Raw genomic sequence first — 27,706 nt, 5'->3', positions numbered from 1 at the left:
AGGGTCAACCTATGAACCAGGAGATCACGGTTCGATTCCGGGTCAGGGCACATGCCCAGGTTGCAGGCTCGATCCCCAGTGAGGGGCATGCAGGAGGCAGCCGTGTGATTCTCTCTCATCATGATGTTTCTATCTCTCTCTCCCTCTTCCTTCCTCTCTGAAATCAATGCAAATGTATTTTTTAAAACAAAAACAACAGCAATTAGTGACAATGTAACAATTCATTTCAGATGATTCCAGACGGAGCTTAAATGGTACAGAGTGGACCTTCATCAATCATGAAAAAGATTGGTATTTTCCCCTTATTTGGAGACTGTGTATCTGTTCAAATAAATTCCAGGTTATGAGGAGTAAAAGAACTGTCAGGCTCTCACACAAACACAAAACAAGCCATAGAAGTCATTTAAATGTTCACACTGATGACCTGACAGGCTTAGAAGTTATAAGCACTGGAAGGACTGCAGAAAATCCCTTTCCACAACATTTGTGGTTTGGCAAAACGATGTCTTGGTTTTGCAAGGAAGGAATCAATAAGAGCAACTCCAAACAGTTATCTTCCTTGGCTGGGGGGAAATTGCCATAAATTGCAGGGAACTTCTGGCCCCACTTGGGTATACTGAATTTCCAGGAATCAGTGAAATTCTAAAATTTATTTTTAAGGAACTTCTGAAAAGCTGAAATGTGGGGTAGAAAGGTATAATTTTCACCCTTTAAACAATCTAGTGATATGTTAAAGACAACAAATGACTTGCACATACAATCCACTAGAAGAAACATGGCCATGTCCTTACCTAAAGACTGGTAGAGCTCTGTCATTTTGGGATGGTCCCAGCATGTTGTTTGGGTCTCGTGGCTAAAACAAAATGCAAAGAAAGACTTTAGGATTTATGATGGGTAGTAGAGAAAAGGAAGGGGGGAAGGCCTGGTTTGCTTTAGAATCATTAAGAATCTGTACTTCAAAGGACTTTCATCATGTGGAGAATGTTTCTCTTCCAAGCAGAGAAGCTACTACCATTGCTTTCAAAGGTAAAAGCAGCCCGGCCAGTATGGCTCAATGGTTGAGTTTCAACCTATCAACCAAGAGGTCATGGTTCGATTCCGGGTCAGGGCACATGCCTGGGTTGTGGGCTCGATCCCCAGGAGGGGGCGTGCAGGGAGGCAGTCCATCGATGATTCTCTTTTGTCACTGATGTTTCTCTCTCTCCCTATCCCTTCCTCTCTGAAATCAACACAAATATATTTTTTAAAAGGTAAAAGCAATATGAACATATTTGGTAACCAGAATTTGTTTCTTTTGTGTGCCTACAAGTCAGTTGCACTTCTGTTATGATAAAATGACCTTGTATATAATCGATAACCGAAAATCAGGATTTCTTCACCTGTCCAATGGGGAACATTCAGAAAGGACACTGACAAGTGTCATTCAACTTTGTCAAAGAGAGATACTGGACATTAGTTTAATAAATAAACCGCCTCACTTCTCATTTGCTCTAACTGCCCCTGACGTTTTTCTATTACTCTTTCTTCTCCATATCCAGATCACCCATCCATGATAACTGTATTTCATTTCAGCTTAACGTACATCCATTGCCTGACTAATACATCATACCTTCCCTCTTCCCATTACTTTTAGAATGTCTTTTTAAATTGGCATGCTATACACCACTACACATATTCCTATATTTACTTGGGACTGAATGAAGCATTCACAGCTCTCTTCCATTTCTTAAAGTTTAGCTAAGTGTGGTTGCTGGCTATCAGCTCCTGCCACAAAAAAAAAAGAACAAAACACCCTTGTTCCTCCTTCAATTACATGAATAAATCCAGGAGAGATAACTACATATACTTTTCCTTACTTTGGCCCATCTACATAAATCACCAAAGCATCATATTTCTAGTTTTCAGGGATTACATGACTGGCTTTGATACAGTAAAATGCAGCCTTGAATGATATTTCAGGACTAATACTCCGAGCCTATTCATAATCTTTGGGGAAGGGTGGGGATAGAGAGAAGAGAAACAGCTTAAATGTGGACATTTCAAGGGGAGGCAAGCGACCTCAGCATAGGTTTTAAGTCTTAGGATTGGATTCTGGCTCTGTGCCCTACTAGCTGGGAAATTTGAGGCAAGCCTGCTCACCTGGATTAGTTGATATAAATAAGTGTCTGGCACCTTCTAGTGTTCAATACGTGGTCATTTTGTTGTTATGTGCCCCCCAAATGAGTGCCCACTAAAAGCAAACCTTGTATCAGGTGATTATAACATGGGTAAGTCAGCCAAGCCTAAGACCCTTTATAGAGAGCAAAACCAACACGCAATGTGATTTACCTCTGTTTTTAAGAAATAAGCAAAACAGAGAAATATGTATTGTGGTTTGATAAATAAAATACAATCATGTCACAAAACATGTGGATATCCCTCAAACTGCACAACTTCAAACACCATCCCTCTAATATTTCCCATTCAGTGACTGAACAGTGAAGGCTATGGAAAGAAATTTAAAAGATAACATGCACTGGGTAAGGGCTGTTTCAGTCTTTCCCAAACATGTTCATTTCTGTTTTACTTTTCCGCAGAGACAATTCATATTTGAGGAGTATGACCAGGGGCTTCTCAGTCGAGGTAATGTACCAGAATGGCATCCAAGTATTAAAAGAGCAAGAAGAGCAGAAGTTGCAGTCCATGCCTTAGGACAATGGTTCTCAACCTTCTGGCCCTTTAAATACAGTTCCTCATGCTGTGACCCAACCATAAAATTATTTTCGTTGCTACTTCATAACTGTAATGTTGCTACTGTTATAAATCGTAATATAAATATCTGATATGCAGGATGGTCTTAGGCGACCCTGTGAAAGGGTCGCTCGACCGTCAAAGGGGTCGCGACCCACAGGTTGAGAACCGCTGCCCTTAGGGGATTTAAGAAGCCCCAGGACCAAGCTAGTTCAGGATCTGGACAAGGGGTGGCGGGACTGGTACTTGATATTCACAGCACAAGGAGACTGCAGCTTGCAGCTTCATGGGAAAAGTGTTGCTGGTTCTTGGGTATTTTTTAGCTTGGAAAGTGATTGTGTACCAATTCCACACACAAATGCCCAGCAAGGGAAGGTTACTTGCTACTGAGACCACCCTGCATTTCCAAAGGCCATGCATATGTGAGCACCGGGGCGGAGGGACAGAGAAGTGGGAAAAAGCACATGTGTCCACATGTCCAGGCCCTTATTACACACACTGAGTACTAATAGCGTCCCATCTCCACGACATGTGGGAGGACTGCAGCATCTTCAATGGATGGGCAGAAAAATGTCTGTCTGATCTGATAAACCTTAACCAGACAGAGAGAACCACTCTGAAAAGACACCATCTGTAATGGACTTCAAATCGGAGGGACATGAGCAAGAAATGCCTTGTACCAAATGCATTTCCAACAGAAAAGGGAGACTTGCGTACAAGTGACAGGAGAATCCCACATAGAGTGAATGAGGGCTTCATGCAGCTCCCTCCCTCCCAAAGAATCCCTCACGACTATGGATATACTTACATTTCTAGCTTTATTTAAGGAATTTGTTCTAGTGGTTAAAATTATTTTTAAAAATTGTATAAATTATTTTTTAACCCAACAGTCCTTCACTAAACTGAAATTTCCTTTACTGGAAGATGGGAGAAATTTTAAGAGCTGACTTCTATCCCTGATCCTGTGTTACCAAGTACTATTCCTTTCTAGGTACTCATTTTCCCAAGTACTTGCGACTCTGGGGGACTTGAATAACCTAGATGAATGACCTTAAACAAATCCAAAAGCCAATCTTCTTTTACCTTCTTCCCCTCCAACACACAAACCTTTTATTTTTAAGCAATACAAAGTAATGAGCAAAACAGACTTATATTTCACCTTTGCAGTCTTAGTTTCACTTCAATTGCAAACCAGTACCAAGCAAAAGAAGTGAGCACAGTGGAAGGAAGAAAAATGAAGGGTGTGGCAAAGCCTCAAAACTAGAAAAAAACCATCTTTCAATCATTTAATGCTAAAAGCAATTGGTAACATAGCTGAAATGACCAGATTTTGGGGGGAGCTGTATGGTGAACAAAATATTTACTTCACTGGATGTGGCTATTTTCAGTCTGTGGTGAATTCTAAGCCCTAGTGAGACACTATTTAACCCTCCCCACAAACAGATAGGAAAGATGCATATGAACAGGATGAATTGCTAAATACAGATCTGCGTAACTCCTATCCACACTGTACCTCACAGGACAAAGCAATTTTTTGTTTGTGACCAATATAGATTTTACAGCTGTACTTATTACAAACAGTAGCGGATTCCCAGTGACTCCATGAGAAGCTCAGGTTTACCTGAAATATACAGAACCTATAGAAAGATATGCTGCGCTGGGGAGGCGGTGGTGGAAGGGTGGGTGGTACTATTTTTGGTAACTGTCTCTTTTCTGCTCTTCACTTTTCATATTGGAAATGCACTCCCCATACATCAGGCCCAATCAGAAAGGAAATTCTGAAACCTGTTCACACATTAGTGGGTACATCTTTGTTCGGTCTTCCTGAGAACAGTGATATTCAGCATAGATCAAAATTCTATGTGTACATTAACACAGAGACCGGCTGTACAAATAATCCTTAAAACACTTTAAATCTTTTAAAAATGTTACTGGTTTTTGGCCCTGCTGGTTCCAAAGCCTGGCATCAGATATGCCTCACTGAACAGCCTTCAAACTCTGACATCCCCTCTTATTTTAATGTGTACAAACTACAATAAGCTCTCTTTCCCCCTTTCCTTGAGGCTGTGATAGGAACTTGGTGCAAATTAAAAGACAAAAATCACTGGATGTGACCAAAGACCCCAGCAACACCTACTTGTCAATAATAAGAAATTAAAGCATTACCCTACTGAGCCCTGGGCTGACCTAATTTCCTACCATACAATTTAAATTTTCTCTCACCTTCTTCAGTTTCAAGTAGTGTGCAAGGTTATTATAACCGCTTCAGAGCTGTTCCTGCTGTCAGTGCTGGAATAACCAGACTTATTGAAATTGCTTTTTTAGTTTCTTAAAAACAAACATTAAACACTTACAAAAAGTAACAAATTTCTATTGCTCTTGCCAGAAATGGCAGTTGCCTAATTAAAATAAGATTTCTTCTGCCACCACTGTTATTTGGTAGTAAAAATATTCCAAACAGTTGCCTTTAAAAAAAAAACAAAAAAACAGCTTTCCATTACTTCCCAGGGAAGAAACTAATCGCTATGCAGCAATATAAAAAGGTAGCGTTCTCTCGCAATTTGCGGAGGATTAGAGTTTGGCTTTATATATAATCTGGAGGCTATTGATTGATACACACACACACACAGACACACACACACACACACACACGATTTCCCTTTAATCTGGGGATCTGACTCTTTCCTTGGCATTTCCATTTGAATGTTGAACTTGGCTTGCATTGCTGGAATACTGGCTGGGTGGGAATGGGAAAATATATGTAAAAGTTCGCTACTGTGGAAAGGAGGTTTAGAGAGGTGGGTGTCAATCAAGCATCAGAAATCCTATTCTAGTCCCCATTTCTTCACCCTGGGAGATTTAGCATGTTATTCTGCTTGGCTCACGCCAGGGCAAAGATGATTGCAACGGTGACTGTTCCAGCTGTTACTTGTCCTTGGTTCTATTTGCTTTTTCAGGGCTTAATTCCCACCCACCCTCAACTTTGGCCAAAGCAATTTCACTTCAGGGTCGTGTCCAATCCAAGATCAAACAATGACGGAAACCAATTCCATGGTAATCAAGGGTCAGAGACCTTTCATAAAATCATGTTTCATTTGCTCTTCCAGCTTCTCCAAGAACAACTGTATCCTCGGAAGAGGGGATTTGGGACAAGGAAATGTTAAAAAAAAATCTAAGCAAAAAGAGAAAGGGTGATGAGGGGTGACCAGGAGAGGTGGCAGGAATACAGAAGCAACAGAGACCAGGAAGAGCTTTTTGACCACGGAAAAATGTAGATTTCACTTAAACACTGGTTCGCCACTTAAATCAGATTGATTGTTTCAGGTTAAAGCATTTTATAATTAATAATATGCCTCCCTCGGGCAACTAAACCTCATTGAATTAAGCTTCAAACTTAACTTCAAATGTAACTGAGATAAACAGTGTCCTGCCCTTTTCAATTGCTACAATCGGGTCGGGAATGCCAAACTTTGCCTTAAGATACCTGGAGAAATGCGAGAAAAGGACGCTCAGAAATGACTGCACACAACCCCAGAGGGCAAAGAAAAAATAAATAAATAAACCGTCGACCCTCGGGGTCAAATCCCTGACTTTTAGCCTTTAAATTGCTTTTTCTTTCTTTCCTGATTTCTGTAAGTCTCTAGGCAGGAGACGCACACTGTAGGAACTGCAGCGAGAGAAATGTCAGTTGGAATTCTCGGAAGAAATCAGGCAGAAAGTTGACCTTTTGGCACTTGCAGTGCAATGGGAGGTAGAGCCGCGTGCGCCCCTTCCTTCTGCGAGGTCGAGCGACGATTTGGGAACAGCCTGTCTGGCTCCTGTCCACACAGCCCGGAAAGGAGCAAAAAGCTCCAGCGGCCCCAATCCCCGCGTGGGGAACGCACTGTCCCCTCTGGGTACGGTGAGAAATCAGCTTTTTCTCTCCGAGCCCGTCCCAAAGCCCGGGGAACGGGGGCTCCCCGTGAGCCCAGCACCAGGGAAAGCCCCGGGGGCGCACCTGCAGCGGCGCCGCCTGGGACCCGCGGGGGAGGTTCCCCGACGCCCGGAGCCCGGGGTCCTGCCGCCGCGCCTACCCAAGTTTCGGCCGCCGCGGCTCGCCCCTTGTTCGTGCCACAAGTGCACGGACTGCGGGCATCCGAGGGGGCCGCGAGGCACTTACCCCTTGAGCTGTTCCCTCATGGCTGCAAGGGCTCCGCGGACGGGGGAGGGCAAGCGGATGAGTGAGCTTCCCAGAGCCGCTGGCTCCCGGAAAGTCGAGCGCCGCCGCCGCCCAGGCTCGCAGCCGAAAGCACTGCGGAGGAGCGGGCGCGGGCTGGCGGGCAGGCGGGCGGGCGGCGACCAGGCGGGCGGGGAGGGGGCGCTGCGGGTAGACGGGGGCGGGACCGGGCCAGGCTCCGCCCCCAATGGGAGACCCGGGAACCCGGACTCCGGCAGACCCTGCACTCGGGGATTTCCAATCCGAAAGAAAAGAAAAAGGAAGAAAGGCAGAGGAAGAGATTTAAGGTCGTCCCAGGAACCTGGAAGCCACACGCCGCCCGGCTGGCACCCCCTTAAAACCTCCAGCAAGACTACTTGTTGTCTAAATAAATTACCTAGGTGCAAATGATCTTACCGCAGGTCATTAAGCATGGGGGCTCAGTTTTCTTTTTAGAGAATGAACTAGAAAAATCACAAGTATAATTCTCCTCCAATTGAAGATTAAAGTAGTGGGGCTGGCCCCAGTCGGTGTGGCTCTGTAGGTGAGCATTGATCTATGAACCAGGAGGTCATGGTTAGATTCCCATCAGGGCACATGCCAGGTTGCAGGCTCAATCCCCAGTGTGGGGCATGCAGGAGGCAGCCAATCAATGATTCTCTTTCATTATTGATGTTTATATCTCTCCTCCCTTCCTCTCTGAAATCAATAGAAATATATTAAAAATTTTCTAAAGTAGTGAGGCTGTAAAGACCTGAAATTTAGTTTACACTCATCATGAGCTAAACGGGATGCTTAAAAAGCTTTTTTTGTGTATACTAGAGGCCTGTTGCACAAAATTCATACATGGGTAGGGTCCCTAGGCCTGGCTGGCAATCAGGGCCAATCTGTGGGGTGACCTGCTGGGCAATGTGGGGTAGGAGGCCCCTCTGGCACCCGCCTTGGCCGGCCTGGTGCCACCCGCTAGCCCTCCCCCCCCCCACCGCCCGGTGGCCTCCCTCTGCCAGGCAACAGGCAGGGTGATAGGGGGGCCCACTGGCACCCATCTTGACTGGCCTGGGGTCTGTGGGCTGGGGGCAGCTCCTGCGTTGAGCGTCTGCCCCCTGTTGCTCAGTGCACATCATAGCAACCGGTCGTTCCACTGTTCGATGGATTTGCATATTAGGCTTTTATTATATTTTATTATATAGGATGTGATACAGCAGCGGTTCTCTAAAGTGGAAGTCCTGGGAACTGCGCTATTAGCAAAACCTGGAAACAAAAACTCCCAGGCCCTAGCCCAGACCTACTGAATCAGAAATGGAGCACGAGTAAGTTTGAGAACCACTGGTACAGAATCGAAATAAACCACCACCACCAGTGGTGTGGCACAGTTTGGTCTTTTAGAGAAACCTAAAAGGAAACCATTTCCAATGGAAGATTTGATTGGAAAAGTTACAGGGCCTAGAGCATTCCAATAAGTCTAATCTTAGAGTTCACAATATGATGATCCAAATTAACTATGGAACATTATTTCAAACTTGGAAATATTCCGAAGAGAAGAAAGCCTTCATTACCACAAGAATTTTTTCTCAACCTCCACATATCTTCAATTAGAATCCAAAGAGTATCTGAAGATAAATTCCCTTAGTGGTTTCATTGTCCCTCTTTGCCCATTTATTTTGTTGGCTGCCTTCTCTTATCTTCTTTCAACCATTTCCTTTTCATTCTCTCCTCTAATTGATTCATGCCACCTCAGTTTGGAGTTCAAAACATGCTTCTCCTTTTTCTTTTTGAATATCCTTTATTTTCTTGCTTAAGATTTTTCCCGTAGAATGTTAGAACTGAAAGGACTCTAGACATCAATCTTTTACTGTCTGCGATAGCTCGGCACAAGAAACAAAAAATAAAGCACATGAACAAAACGGAGAGGGAGTGCCAAGTTTCTTCCCTACCCTGACAAACCAAATAAAAATGTAAATGTTATCACTAAAGACATGTGCATGTAGGTATGATTGGTATTGCTATTTTAAAGCAAATATAGCACTTCTTCTGGCATTTTGCCTGGTAGACTGAGGCATTCATTAGTGTTGTCTTTTAGCAATTTTGAGCCAGTGAGTTGTGGAGGCGGCTGCTATTCCAGTTTTTTTTGGGGGGTGGGGGTGGGGCGTGGGGGAAGAACACACTAGGATTCCATTCGCTTCGGGTCAGGTAGTCCCTTGGTCTACGTGTAGATTCTAGGTTTGCTCCTCTCTTTGACTGGAGGAGGACAAGTGTTCTGTGATGAGGAAGATGTGACCTTTGCAATTGATCAGTGATGCAATCAATTGTCAATGTGGCAAATCACTTAAATACTGTTATGTTTATTTCAGTGAAAAGACACAAATGTCGCAGCCTGGGCATTTGTAAATATTAGAAATCAATCAAATAAAGGTTTGCAACCCGTGTGGTGAGTCAGAGTTGCATTCTCTTCCTTTCTTGTTTTTTATTTCTTTATTTTGTTTGATTGTCTTACACTTTTAAATTAACTTCTCAAGACTCAGGAACTTTCATATGATTCTCTAAAATATAAGAGCTCATCTGTTTTCTCAGGGTCCAATTAGCAACCTACTAGGAATAATTTGTTAAAAAATAGAATGGAAAATAAGAGATCACTATTCAGATTTTTCTTAAATTTGACAGATGGCAATCCTCAAAAATACATCTTTAAGATCTTTTTTAGACTAGGGTTATAGGCACTTGAAGACTTGTTCCCGAATCTTGATGTTATTTTAGAAATTAAATACTGAAAGTATTATTAAGAAATGACATGGGCATTACAGCGATTGTTATCAATTTCAGTTAGATTGTGAATTTTGCTTATTAGGGAAAGGCATTAAGAAGAGAACATAGTCCTGGCTGGTTTGGCCTGCAGACTGAATGGTCCTGGGTTCAATTCTGATCAGGGGCACATGCCCAGGTTGTGGACTCGATCTCCAGTGTGGGGCATGCAGGAAGCAGCCAATCAATGATTCTCTCTCATCACTGATGTTTCTACCTCTCTCTCCCTCTCCCTTCCTCTCTGAAATATATTTAAAACTATATATTTTTTAAAAAGAAGAGAACATAATTTATATTTTTTTCATTTATATATTGATGCCATATGTGATAATACATTAATTGCTTGTGTATACTAGCCTTTCTTCTTAATGTTAGATTTTACTGTTTTGATGTGAACACAAGCATGAAAGGAGTATGAGGGCTCTGCCACCAGAAAAAAAAATTTAAGTTGAAATCCTGCCTTCAGAACCTACCATGAGCCACTTGTCCCCAGTACCAAGGCTAGAATGGTACCAACTAGGGCTGGAACTGGATAGTCTGGCTTCAAGACCCATGAACTTAGCCACTCTGCCATGCTACCACGGAGTGACATGACTTCTTGTGAGCTCATAAGCAACCTCATTGCTGGCTGAGAACAGAAGATAATGAATTTTCTAGAAATAGGGGTAAGGAAGGAATGAGATGGGATAAAATCTAGGAAGGCAACCCCATGGCTTTTTCTATATCCCAAACTGTAGTCTTTGAACCACTTAAACATTGTAGGTACTTTAGAAAAATGAGGAAACTCTCTGACCTAAAGAACTGTGCTGGAATTCCCCCATTCTCCACTCCAGCTCTATTCTCTGCCCTTCTCCACTCACTCTGTGCCCCAGGAAGTTGGACCTCTGTGGATGGCATCAATAAGGCTGTCTTGCCTTTTGGCTTCCCTTTGCTTTCAGCCAATGGGAGGCAATGATGAAAGGCCTATAGCAGAAGATAAGAGAGTAGGAGGAGAGAGCTATTGGGGTATTTATTCTCCAGGTTCCTTCTCTTTGACCTTGAGCCTGGTGGTAGCTGAGTTCCATTACCCACAGCCACAAGTCCTGTTGAACAGCCATTTCTACAGCGACAGCATTCTCCAGGTTCCCTAAACCATTCCCTCCCCCTGGCCTTGTTCTTTCCCCGGTCATGACCAGATTTTGTAAACAGCTCTTTTTCATTATACTATTTTCAAGCACCACTTGTGAATGTGCCATCCATTTTTCCCAGGACCCTGATCAAATAGGGACCACCCAGTCAAAGCCACCTTCTGAGGCACTAAACAGGATGCTGAGTGTGGACCACTGATGGAGGAGAAAGGTAATTGCACCTGTTGGAGCTCAAAATAAGACTAGGCTCATATTCACTGGACATATATTTCTAGAAGCTTCCTCTATGGTCCAAAAGGAGCTTCTGGCTGTTGGGGATAAAGGCAAGTCAGTAATTATGAATGGTGATAATAGCAGGAGTATAGGTAAAGAGGAGGCCCAAGTGCATGAAATTCATGCACGGGTAGGGTCCCTAGTGGCTGCTGGCCAGGGCCTCCCTTCCCCAGCTGCCATCCAGGGGCTTCCTTCCCCTAGCCACCTGCCACTGCTGCCGGCCAGGGCATGGCCGGCTGGGGAGAGGGGCCGCAGGCGGTTGGCTGGCCAGCCCCTCCCCTTGGTCGAGCTCCCAGTTGAACTCCCGGTCAAGGGGACAATTTGCATATTAGGCTTTTATTATACAGGAGAGAGAGAGAGAGAGAGAGAGAGAGAGAGAGAGAGAGAGAGAGAGAGATTAGAAAGGCAGGTGGGCAAATAGAGAAGGATCTGGAGTGATGATCCAGAGTTTGACCTGTATCATGAAACATATGGGGGAGCTTTTTTCAATTTTTATTTATTTTTTTATTTCAGAGAGGAAGAGAGAGGGAGAGAGATAGAAACATAGATGATGAGAGAGAATCATTGATCAGCTGCCTTCTGCATGCCTCCTACAGGGGATCAAGCCCCCAACTCAGGCATGTGCCCTGACCAGGAATCAAACTGTGACCTCCTGGTTCATAGGTCAATGCTCAACCACTAAGCCACACCAGCTGGGCTGTGGGAGCTTTTAAAAGAAGAAATGTAAGCATATGTGGCTCTGCCAAATTTGTCTTTTTAAAAAATCACTCAGGCCTATGCTGCTGTAAAAAGGAAGGAACTCTTACCATTTGCAACGTCATGGATGGAACTGGAGAGCATTATGCTAAGTGAAATAAGCCAGTCAATAAAGGAAAAATACCACATGATCTCACTCATTCATGGACAATAGAGACCATTATAAACTTTTGAACAATAATAGATACAGAGGCAGAGCTGCCTCAAACAGATTGTCAAACTGCAGCGGGAAGGCCGGGGAGGGTTGGGGGGCAGGAGGTAGGGGGGTAAGAGATCAACTAAAGGACTTGTATGCATGCATATAAGCATAACCAATGGACATAAGACACTGGGTGATAGGAGAGGCTAGGGGACTGTCTAGGGCGGGGGGATAAAATGGATACATATGTAATACCCTTTGTAATACTTTAAGCAAAAAAAAAAAAAATCACTCAGGCAGTGGTGTGGGGCTGGATCTGGAGAGTTTGGAATTAGGGGACCAGATACAAGGTGACTGCATTATGATGAGGACCTGAAGGATGGCAATGGCAGAGAGAGTGGAGAACTAATAAAATAAGATAAAAACTACAGGAGTCTTGACTGATTGGATGTAAGGATGTAACAGAGGGAAGACTAAGGGCAATGATCCTCAAACTTGGCCACCCCTGTAATCACCTGGAGAACACTAAAATATTCACATGCCTGGGTGTCATCACCCAGAGATTCTGATTAATTAGCCTTGAGCACTGGGCTTGTTAGGCTCACCAGGTGATTCTAATACACAGCTGAGGTTGAGGATCACTATTCTAGGGTGACTCCCAGGATTGGACCGAGCTAGGAATTTTAGGAGGAGCGGGCAGGTTTAGGCAGAAGAGGATCAGGGAGAGATGATGAGTTTGAGGTGGCAGTGTGATGTAAAAGTGAACGGACCCAAGAGGCAGTTGGACATCTAACTCTGGAGCTCAGAGGGAAGATGTCAGAGTTGGAGCTATCAGTTAGAAATGTCAGTGCTGTAGAGTCATGAGTTTGATGAGCCATTCTAGTAGAGGGTGGGAAGGGCCAAGGGCAGAGGCCAAGCTGCTCCAATCTTCCACAAATACATCCTTTTTCCTTTTAGGTTGGTTTTGGTTTCAATGTTAGTCTGATTTTACCAACATCAAATGAGGAGCAGAAAGGTAAAGAAAAAAGACAGGGGATGGTGTGCACCTGGGCACTTGCCTGGGGATGGCCCTGAGGGACTTCGCCACCCCTGAGGGTCCAGTGTCCCTCTAACTCCAAGAGTCTTTCTGAACTGCTTTTTGTTCCCTTACCAATCTTAGGCATAACCAGCATCATTTTGTACAAATCAATTTGGAATATAGATATTGCTTTGATTGAGCATAATGCGTATTTTATAGTAAGATTTCAACATTTTGGATATCCAGTAAATACATACGGATCCCATGTTTCTCTGTGCAGAGTACAAATAGTAGCCATGAACAGTGAATCAGACATCTAACAAATGCTTACAATGATGGTGAGTCACTGCTAGTTAGGACAAATACAACGGTGTACTCCTTAAAATCTGTATAACAATCCCTTTAGATCAATGTGAAACCAGCATCTTTTGGATATAAAAATATCCAGTCACTTTGCATGAACTAGTAAATGGAGAGGCCTCTACATTCAGACACAGAGCACCTCGCGTCCACACAAAAGCCTATTTTTCCAGGCCCTTCCCCTGCAGAGAGCAGAGTAAGCCAGAGTGGGGAAAGCTCTCTGAGCCAGCTGCCATCTATACCAAAGATTTCACCAAACAGGTTCCAGATAAAGTCAAACTCAGCTTTACTCTCGTGCTGTTTTCTCTCAATAAGATTTGTCAAAGTTTCACAGAGCCACCGATAGCAACCGGAACATCTAAAAAGATGTGAAGTTTAGCATCTTCACTAAAATAAAGCAACACTTCATTAACTTCACAGGCCGGTGGTTGCTTCACGGGAGAGAATTCCAAGTACCTATTAGCCTGCCAGCTATATCGCTACCCTATAACCACCTCCTGCTAAAAATGGATACCTGGTTAAGGTAGGTCAAGCAGATATGAAAAAGGCATTCCTGGTCCACCTTAACCACAGCTCAAAGCTGTAAATATTTGTCTGCCTTTCCCAAATTGTGCTAAATAACAAGAATTTCAAAACTAGGCAGAAATTCTGACACTCTGCATAATCTCCCTTCCTTTTCAGCTACAAATAAGGCTTTGTATTCGATTAGACTCACAGCAGGTGAAAACCCCAATTAGTGAATTCATTCTGAGGCTACTTTCTACCTTCCTCCCACACACCACAGTTTAAAAAAAAATAAGGGAAGTCACAGTCTTTTCTCAAATCACAAATAAATTAACCCTTTGATCAACCAAATCAAGCTTTTTACCACTTGAAAAATTTTCACGGGAAAGTGGGAGGATGTTGAAAGATGTGTTCTTCTTGACTTCATAATGTGGGTTTACAAAATTTCTATTTTGCCAGATTTTACTGTTCTCTTCAAATCCATAACTATTCTCAGATTTTTCGGATCAATTTAGAAATTACAGTTTTTCTTTTACCTGAAAACTCACAAAGCCAATATTATCTAAAGAATGATTAATGGACAGTCTGCTACAATGGAGAGTTATTTTTAAGTTATGTTCTTATTTTAGTGTGTTTGAGATGAGAGAAAATATTAAATTTTAGTTTAAACACTATGCTTTGGCCTTAGGAAGTGCACAAAGTCCATATTTCATACTTGGTAAATATTTATTTGTTGAAGGAAATTCATCATTGGATAAGGATAGAGGTTTGGTTTGAACATTTTAAAAAAAAGCAAGACAGTTTTAGTTCTTAGAGTGATTTACTTATACTTTGTCAATTGCTTCTCTGGAAATAATTCACAACCCAGTTTTATGTATGAGAATATGATTAAAAAAAGAGCAGCTTTGTCTTTTTTAATTGTTTCAGTCCTGTCACTTTTCTTGATACAAGTTGTAGGACTTACTGTGCACAAGAAAATATTGAACATACATCAAATAGTAATGCAGAGCTTTTAGAAGTAGTCATCTGTTACTGTCAGAGGTTCATTTCATTTTAAGGTTTTTTAAATTAAAATGCAAAATTCTACATACATGCCTGCCCAAATTACCCCTTTCTGAAATACTCGAATTTCATAAAAAATGTTAAATGCTAATGTAACCATTTTTAATACTTCTGACTGGGCTCTGGAGATTTGGGGGGAAAAAGTAAACAAAGGAATCACCAGTCAATTAAGTGAACAAGGAAGTCATGCGAAGTTGAAACAGATAAGGAAAATTAATATTCAAATGCTACTGAATGAAGACACCAGGTTTTTTTTCCCCTTCGGAGATGAATATCTACCAGAATCAAAAGCAGCTTCTTAATTTTCAGCAAGCATAGCTGTATATCCCAGCAGAGGCATTAAGGCAGCAAGGCAAGCTCCAAGCCAATTCTGCCTCGTAGAGCCAGTCACTTAACCCTCAGAGTCCAGTCACTTAACCCCTCTGGAGCTCTGTTGACTCATCTGTAAAATTCGGGTAATACTGCATAAGGCCATAGCTGGTTCACATGACATAATGACTATGAAAGTGATTTGGAGACTGGGAATGCTATACTAATGTAAAGTAGCTTGTTGTGCAAGTATAATTCCTTAAAAGAAAACCCAACATGTCCAGGAGCACTGTTATAAATATAGCACAAAATAAATTCAGCAGTCACTTTAACTTTTCATTTTTAGGCTCTTGTATGAGGGGAGACGAGATGTCGAAGAATTTCCGTCTTTCCCCTTCAGTAATTTGTAAAAGGAACCTTTCCTCTTTTTTTGCAAGTGTGTAAAAAATGCTCTTTTTTTTTTTTTTTTTTTTTTTTGCAAGTTAAAGCTCTAACCACAAGTCTAAGATAGGAGTAACATTCACACCATTAGCTCTCATTCTTTTGGGGCTGTGGTTAAAATATAAATACTATTCACACATGTTAAAAGGTGTATTCACATTCATATTGCCAGAGAGCAGAACCCTGGAGTAGTGACAAAATAAGTGAATACCGGTTTTGTGAGGGACAATGGGAGAGAAAGATCGCCTCCACCCAGATGGAGAAGTTCTGTGGGTGGCAGGCCTTGAACAGCATGTGGTAGGAATTCCCCACAAAGACAAGAATCCATAAAAGGGGAAATGGAGGTAAAACCCACTTTAACCAATTAATGATTAACCAAGGGCTGAATCTTGTCTTCCAGCTCTGGTTTATTTTGTCAAGGCATATTTTTTGAAGATGAAAGAACAATATGAATGCAAGAAATTTTTATTCATTCATAAATTTTCAAGAATATTTTCCATGTGCTGCACCTGAACTAAGTTTCTCTGTTTAAATATTTCCCTATATTCATTTCTTTAAGTGACTGCAATCATGATGGATTTATAGAGCACTTACTTATAGAGTTTGGAGGGTGGTCATGGAAAGATATTACAAAATTTAGCATGGTTGTCCTAGCCGGTTTGGCTCAGTGGATAAGAGCATCGGCCTGCAGACTGAAGGGTCCTGGGTTTGATTTTGGTCAAGGACACATACCTAGGTTGCAGGCTCCATACCTGGCCCTGGGCAGGGTGCCTGCAGGAGGCAACCAATCCATGTTTATCTCTCTTTGTCTCTCTGCTCCCTTCCACTTTCTCTAAAAATCAATGGAAAAATATCCTCGGGTGAAGATTAACAACAATGAAAAATTCAACGTTGTAATCATGTTCCTTTACCAGGGGAACCCATATATAGCCTTGACCTTAAGAAGCTTACAATCTACTGTGGGAGGGGAAGAAGATAGATTCATATATGACTAAATACACTATCAGACAGATATAGGAAAAATTTTTAAAAGCACAAAGGTAAATGTTAGCTTGACCTTTTGGGATTAGGGGACATTGTTTCAATTAAAAGCTAACAAGACTTAAATACAGTGGGGCCTTGACTTACGAGTTTAATTCGTTCCGAGACCGAGCTCATTAAGGAGCTCATTAAGGAGCTCGTTAACTCATATTACTCTGTCAACTCATGCAAAAAATCGGCCTACAGCTGGTATCTCAAAAAACTCCTTAGTCGGGACACTCGTAAGTTAAGGCCCCACTGTAACTAGGTTAGTGTATTGATGGGGCATATAAGATATTTTTTGGGGGACTAGCAATCTGAATCTGTGCCAGTAACCTGCCTTCTAACGCACACTCTTGTTAGCCGATAATTAACTCATTGATGCCTGTCCTGTCTTGCAGAACCTGTTTCCCAGAATACTCCCATTTTACAGAAGCCATAAACCATGAACCATACATAAACCCCAGAGGGGGTTATCAGCGCTGGCGCCAGGCCTTTGGGTGTGGTCTCACGTCCCCCATCCCAACACACGGGGCTTTCCGCAAAGCCTGTGAAAGGTCCAGAAGCCTGATCCATATTTGTGGGACAAAGAAACCAAAGGATATAAAGGGAAAGCTTCCTCTATATTCTCCCACTCAGGATTTGGAACAGGCTCCCCTGAATCACTATACTAGTACATCTGAAAATAAATGGGTTTTTCCTGAATCTCTGAGTACTCCCTGTGTATTTTTTTGTTGCCTGGTAAACTCTGTAACAGTATGAAGAACTGAAGCAGTTTCTTAAATTGACTCTGAGCTAATCTCTCATATTAATAATTTACTAAGGCACAGTTTTTTTATGTTAATATACTGCTGTGTTATGAAATTATATTATGCTTTTTGGGAATTCAAATATGTATTGGGCCAATATTGGGGTTTGTATATCTGGAAGGCTAATATGCAGAAAATACTACTGTCCCCATTTGACTATCAAATCACATGTGCCCTGACCAGGAATCAAACTGTGACCTCCCAGTTCATAGGTCAACGCTCAATCACTGAGCCACACTAAATGTATTATTATTATTACTGTTATTATTATTTGACCGTGGATTGGTACTGCATAGAGAAATGGATGGACTGCATGTCTATTGAGCACATGCATAAATATAACTTTTCTAAACTAAGATTTGGAAACAAGCTGGGGTAGACAGTTTTGTTTGCAGTTTTATTCTCTGGTAAAGGCTGAAAGATTACAAGAGACTGGAAGGGGTTAAAAGACTCAGGAGATAGAACAAGTTAGGGAGGCATTCATTAAGTCTAAAGTTCTAGCCACCCGAGGTGCTGCAGGGGCTGAGAATTTGCTTTGAGTTTCCGGGTGTGTCTTCTCTGCCAGCTGTTTGTTTGGGTGGCTGTTTGAGAGTATACTTGGAATCACTCAGCCTTTTCTTTTTATTCCAAATGGCATGGAGATATTGTCACATTGCAGAAGGAAAAACATTGCCGCTAAAAGTATTGTCAAGGGGAGTAACAAGTAGCTCACACTACTCTACACAACTGCATGCTGCATGTCTGAGCAACACACTTCCAAACATAAACTGAGAAATAAGCCTTCTGCTCTCACCCTGCAGTGGGACCTCATTCAAAGCCCTTGCTAGTGTGCCCAGATTTAGGCCACCAAATTGGCAAGTGTGAGCCTTAGTGCATGGTGACATTTTGGGGCTGAGTGGTCCCCATTCTATTTAATACCTATAAATTCATCCTATTAAGTATTTGGGAAAATTTATCTGAATAAGTATTTGTGAAGACTAATAATGATTATGCTTATTAAAAGAAAGGAAGATCTTTATATTCTTATATGACTACTAGAGGCCTGGTGCACAAAATTTGTGCACAGGTAGGGTCCCTAGGCCTGGCTGGAAATCAGGGCCCATTGAGGCCTTCAGGATGCCGGCAGGAGCTTTCCTTTGTTCTGCAACGCACCCTGGTGGTCAGTGCACATCATAGCAAGCGATCAAACTCCCGGTCTCCCAGTCGAACTCCCAAGGGGACACTTTGCATATTAGCCTTTTATATATATAGATAGGAACATTTTAGACAGTCTATGGCTATGGGGAGATTAAGCATATCATGAGTAAAAATAACAACAGCTTTAAGAATAAAATCCTTTTCAAAAGAGTGACCAGCTAGGAGAGTAATCAGAAAGGAAGTCACAATTTTTCTTTCTTCAGTATTTAATCACAGCAGCATTCATTAAATTCCCAGTAGTAAGAAGTGGTTAATTAACTATAATCCTCATCAGTATCTTTTACATTTTAAAATCACCATACTTTGGATACTATATTTCTACCACTGGCTGTGTTTGGAGATACAAACCAACTGTTTAGCCCAGCAATAATGACAAAGCAAGAATTATCATAGCACATCTTACTTTACCTACACCTGAATTCAAAGTCTTCTTGGTCCACAAAAGAACCTGCCGAGCCCTAGCCGGTTTGGCTCAGTGGATAGAGTGTCAGCCTGCAGACTGAAGGGTCCCAGGTTCGATTCTGGTCAAGGGCACATGCCCAGTTGTGGGCTCAACCCCCAGTAGGGGGTGTGCAGAGGGCAGCTGATCAATAATTCTCTCTCATCATTGATGTTTCTATGTTTCTATCTCTCACTCCCTCTCTCTTCCTTTCTGAAATTAAATATATATATATATTTTTAAAAAAACCTGCCAATAACTTTTCTCCAATACCTTGTAATAACCTGCAAAACAACCAAAAATCTGGCCTGCTACCTGGTACCCAGCTCTAGCCATATGACTTTGTATCTTCTCCCATCAGAAGGTGGGATTTTCCCTACTCCTTGCATCTGAGATGACCTTAAGATATGACTTGCTTTGGCCAACAGACTACCAAATGTGACAGAAGCAGAAACTTGACAAGTCTCCATGTGAAGAAGCCTGTTGGATGACGAGACACACAGACCTAGTTGCATTTGTTCCGAAATAGCCTGCCAGCCATCAGACATGGGAGCCTGGCCATGGTAGAGTATCCAGCTGATAGTTGACCACAGATGCATGGGCAGGTCCAGCAAAGGATAATAGCTGGTCCAGACAACAAAAATAGTCCAGTCTATCCATCAACTAGTGAGCTAAGGAAGTTGTTATGTTAAGGGATCTGCAAACCAGGGCTCATAGGCCAAGTCAGACCTATGGCCTGTTTTTGTATAGCCTCCCACCTAAGTGTGATTTTTATATTTTTAAAGAGTTGTAAACATAATTGAACAGAGACCATATGTGGCCAACAAAGCCAGAAATACTTACTATCTGGTCCTTTATAAAAATGTTTGCTACCCCCTATATTAAGCAATACAGCAATACAGCTGTGTTTTTTATATAACAAATGGTAGCTGATACACACATACTCCCAAGAAAGAATGTTAGAAAGTAGGACTTTCTCAGAGAACTCAGTGGACACCTGCTCAATTTATCCTTGGTTTTTGTCTAGTTACTTGTTAGCTAAGATAACACCTGAAATGAATACAATAAACAAACACAAACATAACCTATGGAGTTATTTTTGTAGTGTGTTTCTCAAAATTAAGATATCTAAAGGTAGATTGAACAAGTATACAATTTTCAGCAACTTTATTCATAATATCCCCAAATTGGAAACAACCCAGATGTCCAGCAATGGGTGAATGGATAAGCAAAATGTGGTATATCCATAGCATAGAGCATTCTATGCAATCAAAAAGGAACAAACTACTGATTTTCAAACTCCTGATATTTGAAATCATTAGACTGAATGTAAGAAAACAGACACACATAAATACTGTATAATTCCATTTATATCAAGTTTTAGAAAATGCAAGCTAATCTATAGTGACAGAAAGCATATCAGTGGTTGCCTGGAGCCAAAGGTGAAGGGAAAAATGGCCTGCAAAAAGGCACAAGGAGGCTTTGAGGGAGGGGGCAGTGAAAATGTTTTGTACTTTAATTGTAGCAGTGGTTTCATGGGTACACATGTCAAAATTAGTGATTAGTATACCTCAAATGGATGTAGCTTATTCTATGTAAACTATTCTTTCATAAAGTGGATTTTAAAAGTTTTTTAAAAAGCATTTGCTCTAAAATAAAATTTAATATTAAAAAACTAGAAGCCCGGTGCACAAAAATTTGTGCACTCGGGGTGGAGGAGGGTCCCTCAGCCTGGCCTGTGCCCTCTCGCAGTCTGGGACACCTCGGGAGATAACGACCTGCTGGCTTAGGCCTGCTCCCGGGTGGCAGAGGGCAGGCCCAATCCCTAGGTGCAGCCCTTGGTCGGGCTCAGAGCAGGACCAATTGGGGAGTTGGGGCGCCGCCCCGTTAAGCACAGAGCAGGGCAGATTGGGAGGTTGCGTTGCCACCCTCAGTCACGCTCAGGGTAGGGCCAATTAGGGGGTTGGGGCACTGGCCCCTGTCACACTCAAGGCAGGGTCGATGGGGAGGTTGCGGCGCCACCCCCTGTCACGCACAGAGCAGGGCCAATCAGGGGGTTGGGGCACCACCCTCTATCACCCACAGAGCAGGGCCCATCAGGGGGTTGGGGCACCACCCTCTATCACCCACAGAGCAGGGCCAATCAGGGGGTTGGGGCGCCGCCACTCTCACACTCAGGGCAGGGCCCAGGGGGAGGTTATGGCTCTACCCCGTCACACACAGAGCAGGGCCCTTGGGGGGGGTTGGGGAGCTCCCCCCTATCAGGCACAGAACAGGGCTGCTCAGGGGGTTGGGGCCCCGCCCCCTGTCACACACAGAGCCACAGGGCGATCAGGGGGTTTGGGCGCTGCCCTCTGTCACGCTGATCCCAGTGCCAGGAGGCATATTACCCTTTTACTATATAGGATAGAGGCCTGGTGCATGGGTGGGGCTGGCTGGTTTGCCCTGAGGGATGTCCTGGATCAGGGTGGGGGTCCCCACTGGGGTGCCTGGCCAGTCTGGGTGAGGGGCTGAGGGCTGTTTTCAGCCTGGGAGTGACTGAAGTTCCCAACCACTCCTTTTTTTCTTTTTTCTTTTTTTATTCTGGGCCACTTTAGCTTGAGGCTTGGCTCCAGCTCTTAGGCCTCTGCGGCTGAAAGTAGGTTTCTGGCCTTTGCTTACAATGTTGCGAATCTGCTGGCTGAAGTATTTGTTACAATGTTTCTTAAACTGCCCACTTAGAGGCCTGCAGCCGCAGGCGGCGTCACTGAGGCAAGCAAGCCTCATGTTAGTTTCAAGCCGCCTGGCTGCCGGCCGCCATCTTGACTGACAGTTAATTTGCATATCTCGCTGATTAGCCAATGAAAAGGGTAGCGGTTGTATGCCAATTACCATGTTTCTCTTTTATTAGTGTAGATGTATGTGGCTCTGGCCAGTTTGCTCAGTGGTTAGGGCATCAGCCTGAGGACCTAAGGGCTTCGATTCCCAGCCAAGGGCATGTACCTGGGTTGCAGGTTTGATCACTGCCCCAGTCAGGGTGTGTGTGGGAGGCAACCAATCGATGTGTCTCATCGATGTTTCTCTCTCTCCCCCTCCCTCCCTTCCACTATCTCTAAAACTCAATGGAAAAAAATATCCTTGGGTTAAGGATTAACCAAAAAATAAACAAAAATATTCATTTGGACAGAAAATGAGGTGCATTACACAGGATGTTTATGTAAATATAGGACAGATTCAGGTCATGCTGTCAGTCCCTTCTGATTAATTCTGAAACTATCACAACATTAGATTCAGAAGTGACCTTAAAGGTTAATGAATTACATCCTCTCATCCAATACGGAAATTGATTTTAGGGATGAGACAGTCATTTCAGCCTTGAATATCTACTCTACAGGGAGTTTACTGTTTTCAAAGGTGATAGATTCTGTTTTTGGTTAGCTCAATTACAATATTTTCTTTAATATTTGGTTAAAATTTGCTTTCTTGTAACTTCCACATATGCAGCTGCATTTCCCTCTATTTTTAAAATTATATAATATGGCCTATAGAACTCTGGCTGTTCTATGTTGAGAAACAAGAACCATTTTAAAAGTGATTTCCAGAACTGAGTAAGTGGGATGCTTACATCCCCTTCTTTGCCACTAATCTTATCTACAATAGTAGCATTTTAGTTTTGTAAATGTCACATCATACTTTCTGCTAATGTTGTACTTGTAGATTACTAAACAACCACGGGTTTTTAAACATAATCTGATATTAATTGAGGCCTTTTCCTTCCTGTGTTCTTAAATTGATTACTTGAGTCTAAATGTGAGATTTATGTCTTATTTAAATATGCTTTCATATTTCATCTTGTAATGAGAACTCATCTTTCTAACTGATTTAAATCTATTCGAATTTTGATATATTTATCTTATAAAGTAGTAACTTGTCAATTTTGAATTTATTAATAAGTATAGCTATTATCTAGAATAGCTATACTTATTATTTCATCACCAATTTGAGTACCTATTTTGGATTCAGTTATGTTAGGTAGTAAAGAGTCATAAATGGATAGAAGTGGTCCTTATATTTTGCCATTTATAGACTAGAGCAGGATATATTATATATATACGAGGCCCGGTGCACAAAAATTTGTGCACTCGGTGGGGGAGGAGGGGTCCCTCAGCCCGGCCTGTGTCCTCTCACAGTCTGGGACCCCTCGGGAGATAACGACCTGCTGGCTTAGGCCTGCTCCTGGGTGGCAGAGGGCAGGCCCAATCCCTAGGTGCAGCCCCTGGTCGGGCTCAGAGCAGGGCTGATTGGGGAGTTGGGGCGCCACCCCCTGTCATGCACAGAGCAGGGCGGATTGGGAGGTTGCGATGCCACCCTCAGTCCCGCTCAGGGTAGGGCTGATTGGGTGGTTGGGGCACCACCCCCTGTCATACTCAAGGCAGGGTCCATGGGGAGGTTGCAGCGCCACCCCCTGTCACGCAAAGAGCAGGGCCCATCAGGGGGTTGGGGAGCTTCCCCCTGTCACTCACAGAGTAGGGCCAATAGGGGAGTTGGGGCACCGCCCCCTGTCACACACAGAGCAGGGCGGATCAGGGGGTTGGGGTGCCACACTCTGTCACACTCAGGGCAGGGCCAATGGGGAGGTTATGGCTCTACCCTGTCACACACAGAGCAGGGCCCGTGGGGGGCGGTTGGGGCATCACCCTCTATCACCCACAGAGCAGGGCTGATCATGGGGTTGGAGCGCCGCCACTCTCACACACAGAGCAGGGCCTGTGGGGGGGTGGCGGTTGGGGCGCCGCACCCTGTCACACACAGAGCCGCAGGGCGATCAGGGGGTTGGGGAGCTCCCCCCTATCAGGCACAGAGAAGGGCTGATCAGGGGGTTGGGGCGCCTCCCCCTGTCATGAACAGAGCAGGGCCGATAGGGAGGTTGTGGCCCCGCCCCCTGTCACACACAGAGCCGCAGGGCGATCAGGGGGTTTGGGCGCTGCCCCCTGTCACACTGATCCCGGTGCTGGGAGGCATATTACCCTTTTACTATATAGGATAGAGGCCTGGTGCACGGGTGGGGAGCCGGCTGGTTTGCCTTGAAGGGTGTCCTGGATCAGGGTGAGGGTCCCCACTGGGGTGCCTGGCCAGCCTGGGTGAGGGGATGATGGCTGTTTGCAGCTGGTCACACACCCTTCAGGGTGGGGGTCCCCACTGGGGTGCCTGGCCAGTCTGGGTGAGGGGCTGAGGGCTGTTTTCAGGCCGACTGAAGCTCCCACCTGCTCCTTTTTTTCTTTATTCTGGGCCAGCTTTAGCTCTGAGGCTCCAGCTCTTAGGCCTCCGCTGCTGAAATCAGGTATCTGGTTTGTTTTGGTTCTATAATTGAAACAATGTATAACTCCAGCTCTGAGATCCCGGCTCGCTGAAAGCAGGTTTCTGGGGTTTTGTTTAGCTTCTATATTTGTTACAATGTTTCTTAAACTGCAAGGTCAGAGGCTGGCAAGGTAGGCGGGGAATGTTGGAGTCCTCCGTCACTGAAGCAAGCAAGCCTCATGTTAGTTTCAAGCTGCCTGGCTGCCGGCCGCCATCTTTTTTTTTTTTTTTTAATATATTTTATTGATTTTTTAACAGAGAGGAAGGGAGAGGGATAGAGAGTTAGAAACATTGATGAGAGAGAAACATCGACCAGCTGCCTCCTGCACACCTCCTACTGGGGATGTGCCCGCAACCAAGGTATATGCCCTTAACCAGAATCAAACCTGGAACCTTTCAGTCTGCAGGCCGACGCTCTATCCACCGAGCCAAACCAGTTTTGGCAACCGGCCGCCATCTTGGCTGGCAGTTAATTTGCATATCTTGCTGATTAGCCAATGGGAAGGGTAGCGGTCGTACACCAATTACCATGTTTTTCTTTTATTAGATAGGATATATGTATATATATATGTGAGATATATATATATATATATATATATATATATATATATATATATATATATCTCACATATACACAAACAATCACAATTTAGTTAGATAAGTGCTGCTATGCAAAGGCATGGATAGCTTAAATACTGGTCCAAGGGCATAGTCTCTCCTGAATATTAATCTTGATCTATCAATTGGCTTTCTTTGGATGTCTTTGTTTATCAGCTGCAAATTCATTCTATTACTCAGCCCACTGTTCTTTATCTTGTTCCCAAGACTGTCAAGAGAGAACTTGAAAAATATAGTGTCAAATCAAAAGGTACACTGTTTATAACAGCCTTCTTATCTCACCATTGAGTAGCCCTAAGAGAAATGAAAATGAGGTGCATTTGGTATGACAAATTTTGAGGATAACAAATTGACTCCCAGGAGTTTTTTTTTTCCTAAGTATCATTATTAATCTCATCAATGTTGTTTTCTAGGACAGCATTGCTCCTCAGCATTGAGCTTATTAGCTTGTAATTTTAAAAATTTGTCTTCTCCTTATATTTTAAATGTCAAAACATTTTCTTATCTCCTTGTATGACATCACCAATCCCCTTCTCATGTTTTCTACCAGTAGCTTTTTCCTTGAGAGGAGGAGTAAGGTTTTAATTGCTAATTAGGTGAAAAGAACACACTCCTAGTGAATAGAAAGAGGGTCTTTGCACTCAAATAGAGGTTACAATACCATTATAATAATCTGTTTATTATTTAACAGGAAAGAAGGAAAGGGAAGACTAGATAATATAGGCATACCATTTATACAGCTTTGCTAATTTAACATTCTCCTAGTCCAGTGGTTCTCAACCTTCTGGCCCTTTAAATACAGTTCCTCATGTTGTGACCCAACCATAAAATTATTTTCGTTGCTACTTCATAACTGTAATGTTATGAATTGTAATGTAAATATCTGATGTATACAGGGTGGTCTTAGGTGACCCCTGTGAAAGGGTCATTCGACCGCCAAACATTAAAGGGGTTGCGACCCACAGGTTGAGAACCACTGTCCTAGTCTGTTCCCCACTGATAGATGGAGGAAAGGACTGGACAAAGGCAGTTTAGACACATGCCCAGTGAGGCCTGAGTGACATGGGAAGGTGCTTATCTGTCACTCACACCTGAAAGCAAGTCAGTGGCCAGAATAGGCATGGCCACTGCCAGGGTGCAAAACCTGAATATTTAAACTCCTGGACAAAGAGAGTTCTCTCTCTTGGCTCTTGCCTCTCCTGCTTGCCTGGGCTCCTGTGCCTCCTGTTGCAGGGGCCGTGAGCCATGTGGGACCCACACAATAGACTAATGGACTGACTCTAGCCTGATGCTACAGCAGACCCAATGCCACCATGGAGCAGACACTTTGGACACTGGCCCTGCTTCAGGCTCTGCTGGATTCCCAGGTGCACCTCTTTCAGGACTGGCTTAAGGGGAATTGGAATGTAACTGCACACAAATGAAGCCCTTTGCCACATCTCATTCTCTTGTGGGAGCTTCTGAAAATGCTTATTTCAGTGGCACCCCAAGAGCCCCACTCCCGCGAGGGTTGGGGAAATCTGGCCTACTAATTTTTCCAGCAACAGCTGAACATTAGAATCATATGATAGCACTTCTAACAAATTAGATCTGATCTCTGAGTTGATTTTATTTTACAACAGAAATACTATGAGCTGAGATTGTCTCCAGAGAGTCTAAAAAAGAATCCTGTTCCCATTGAACTTGAATAAAATTCTGGTTGTATTTAAGTCATTTTCAAAGCCAGTATACTTTCCTAAAAATCAATGGATTTGAATGTTTTGGATGGCATTAAGTTGTTTTTCCCTTATCTGTGGCCCTCTAATGAATTTATGGCCTTCCCCAAAGAAGTGGTTGTCTATTTCTGACTTGTAAGTCATAGCAATGGCAGTGGAGGGGTTAAGAAGGTCAGAAGAAATTTGTGTTGTTGCTTTTTTTTATTCCTCACCTGAGGATATGAATTTTTTTCCAATTGATTTTTAGAGAGAGAGTCAGGGAGAGATGGAGAGAGAGAGAGAGAGAGAGAGAGAGAGAGAGAGAGAGAGAGAGAAAGGAAGGAAGGAAGGAAGGAAGGAAGGAAGGAAGGAAGGAAGGAAGGAAGGAAGGAAGGAAGACAATGTGAGCTAAAAACATTAATTGGTTGCCTCTTGCATGTGCCCCAACTGGGATAAAACCTGAGGCCCGATGGGGAGCTGAACCCACAACCTTTTGGTGTACAGGATGATGCTCCAACTAACAGCCACCCAGCCAGGGCTGTGTTGTTGCTTTTGATGGTTGTTTTTTGTTTGGTAGGTAAACAAGATAACATACCTAGCTGTCTCTTAGTCATATACCAAACATAAAATTTATTTTTCTGAAATTGCACACTTAATCTATAAAACTCTCCAGTTTGTATCACATGAAAGCCTCCTATATTTTGGCTAATTTTAATTAGAGCTAAATAATTGGCATATACAGGGTGCCTCCCCCAAATATGCACACTTTAACAGCTAATATATTTGAAAATGAAATATATTTTAATAAACACAGTCTTTATAATTGTTCAAAGTGTGTATACATTTTTGGGACACCCTATCTTATATAATAAAAGGGTA

The 27,706-nt window shown here is 43.2% G+C and overlaps 1 protein-coding gene across 7 annotated transcripts in view; it reads right to left on the bottom strand.

The window, feature by feature from the left end:
• The window catches only part of DMD (dystrophin), a 2,282,236-nt gene that overhangs the window by 149,405 nt on the left and 2,105,125 nt on the right, over window positions 1-27,706 (bottom strand). For 5 of the 7 annotated variants that reach the window (XM_059679269.1, XM_059679268.1, XM_059679270.1 and 2 more), the window contains one exon: window positions 792-853. In XM_059679269.1, coding sequence (XP_059535252.1) covers window positions 792-853 — 62 coding nt within the window. Of the gene's footprint in view, window positions 1-791; window positions 854-6,889; window positions 7,067-27,706 lie in introns of those variants that run through there. The other 2 variants (XM_059679274.1, XM_059679273.1) reach the window with 1 other exon arrangement.

This window comes from Myotis daubentonii, chromosome X (genome assembly GCF_963259705.1).
Source record: "Myotis daubentonii chromosome X, mMyoDau2.1, whole genome shotgun sequence".
Taxonomy (NCBI): Eukaryota; Metazoa; Chordata; class Mammalia; order Chiroptera; family Vespertilionidae; genus Myotis; species Myotis daubentonii.
This window is presented reverse-complemented; position numbering and strand designations above follow the sequence as displayed.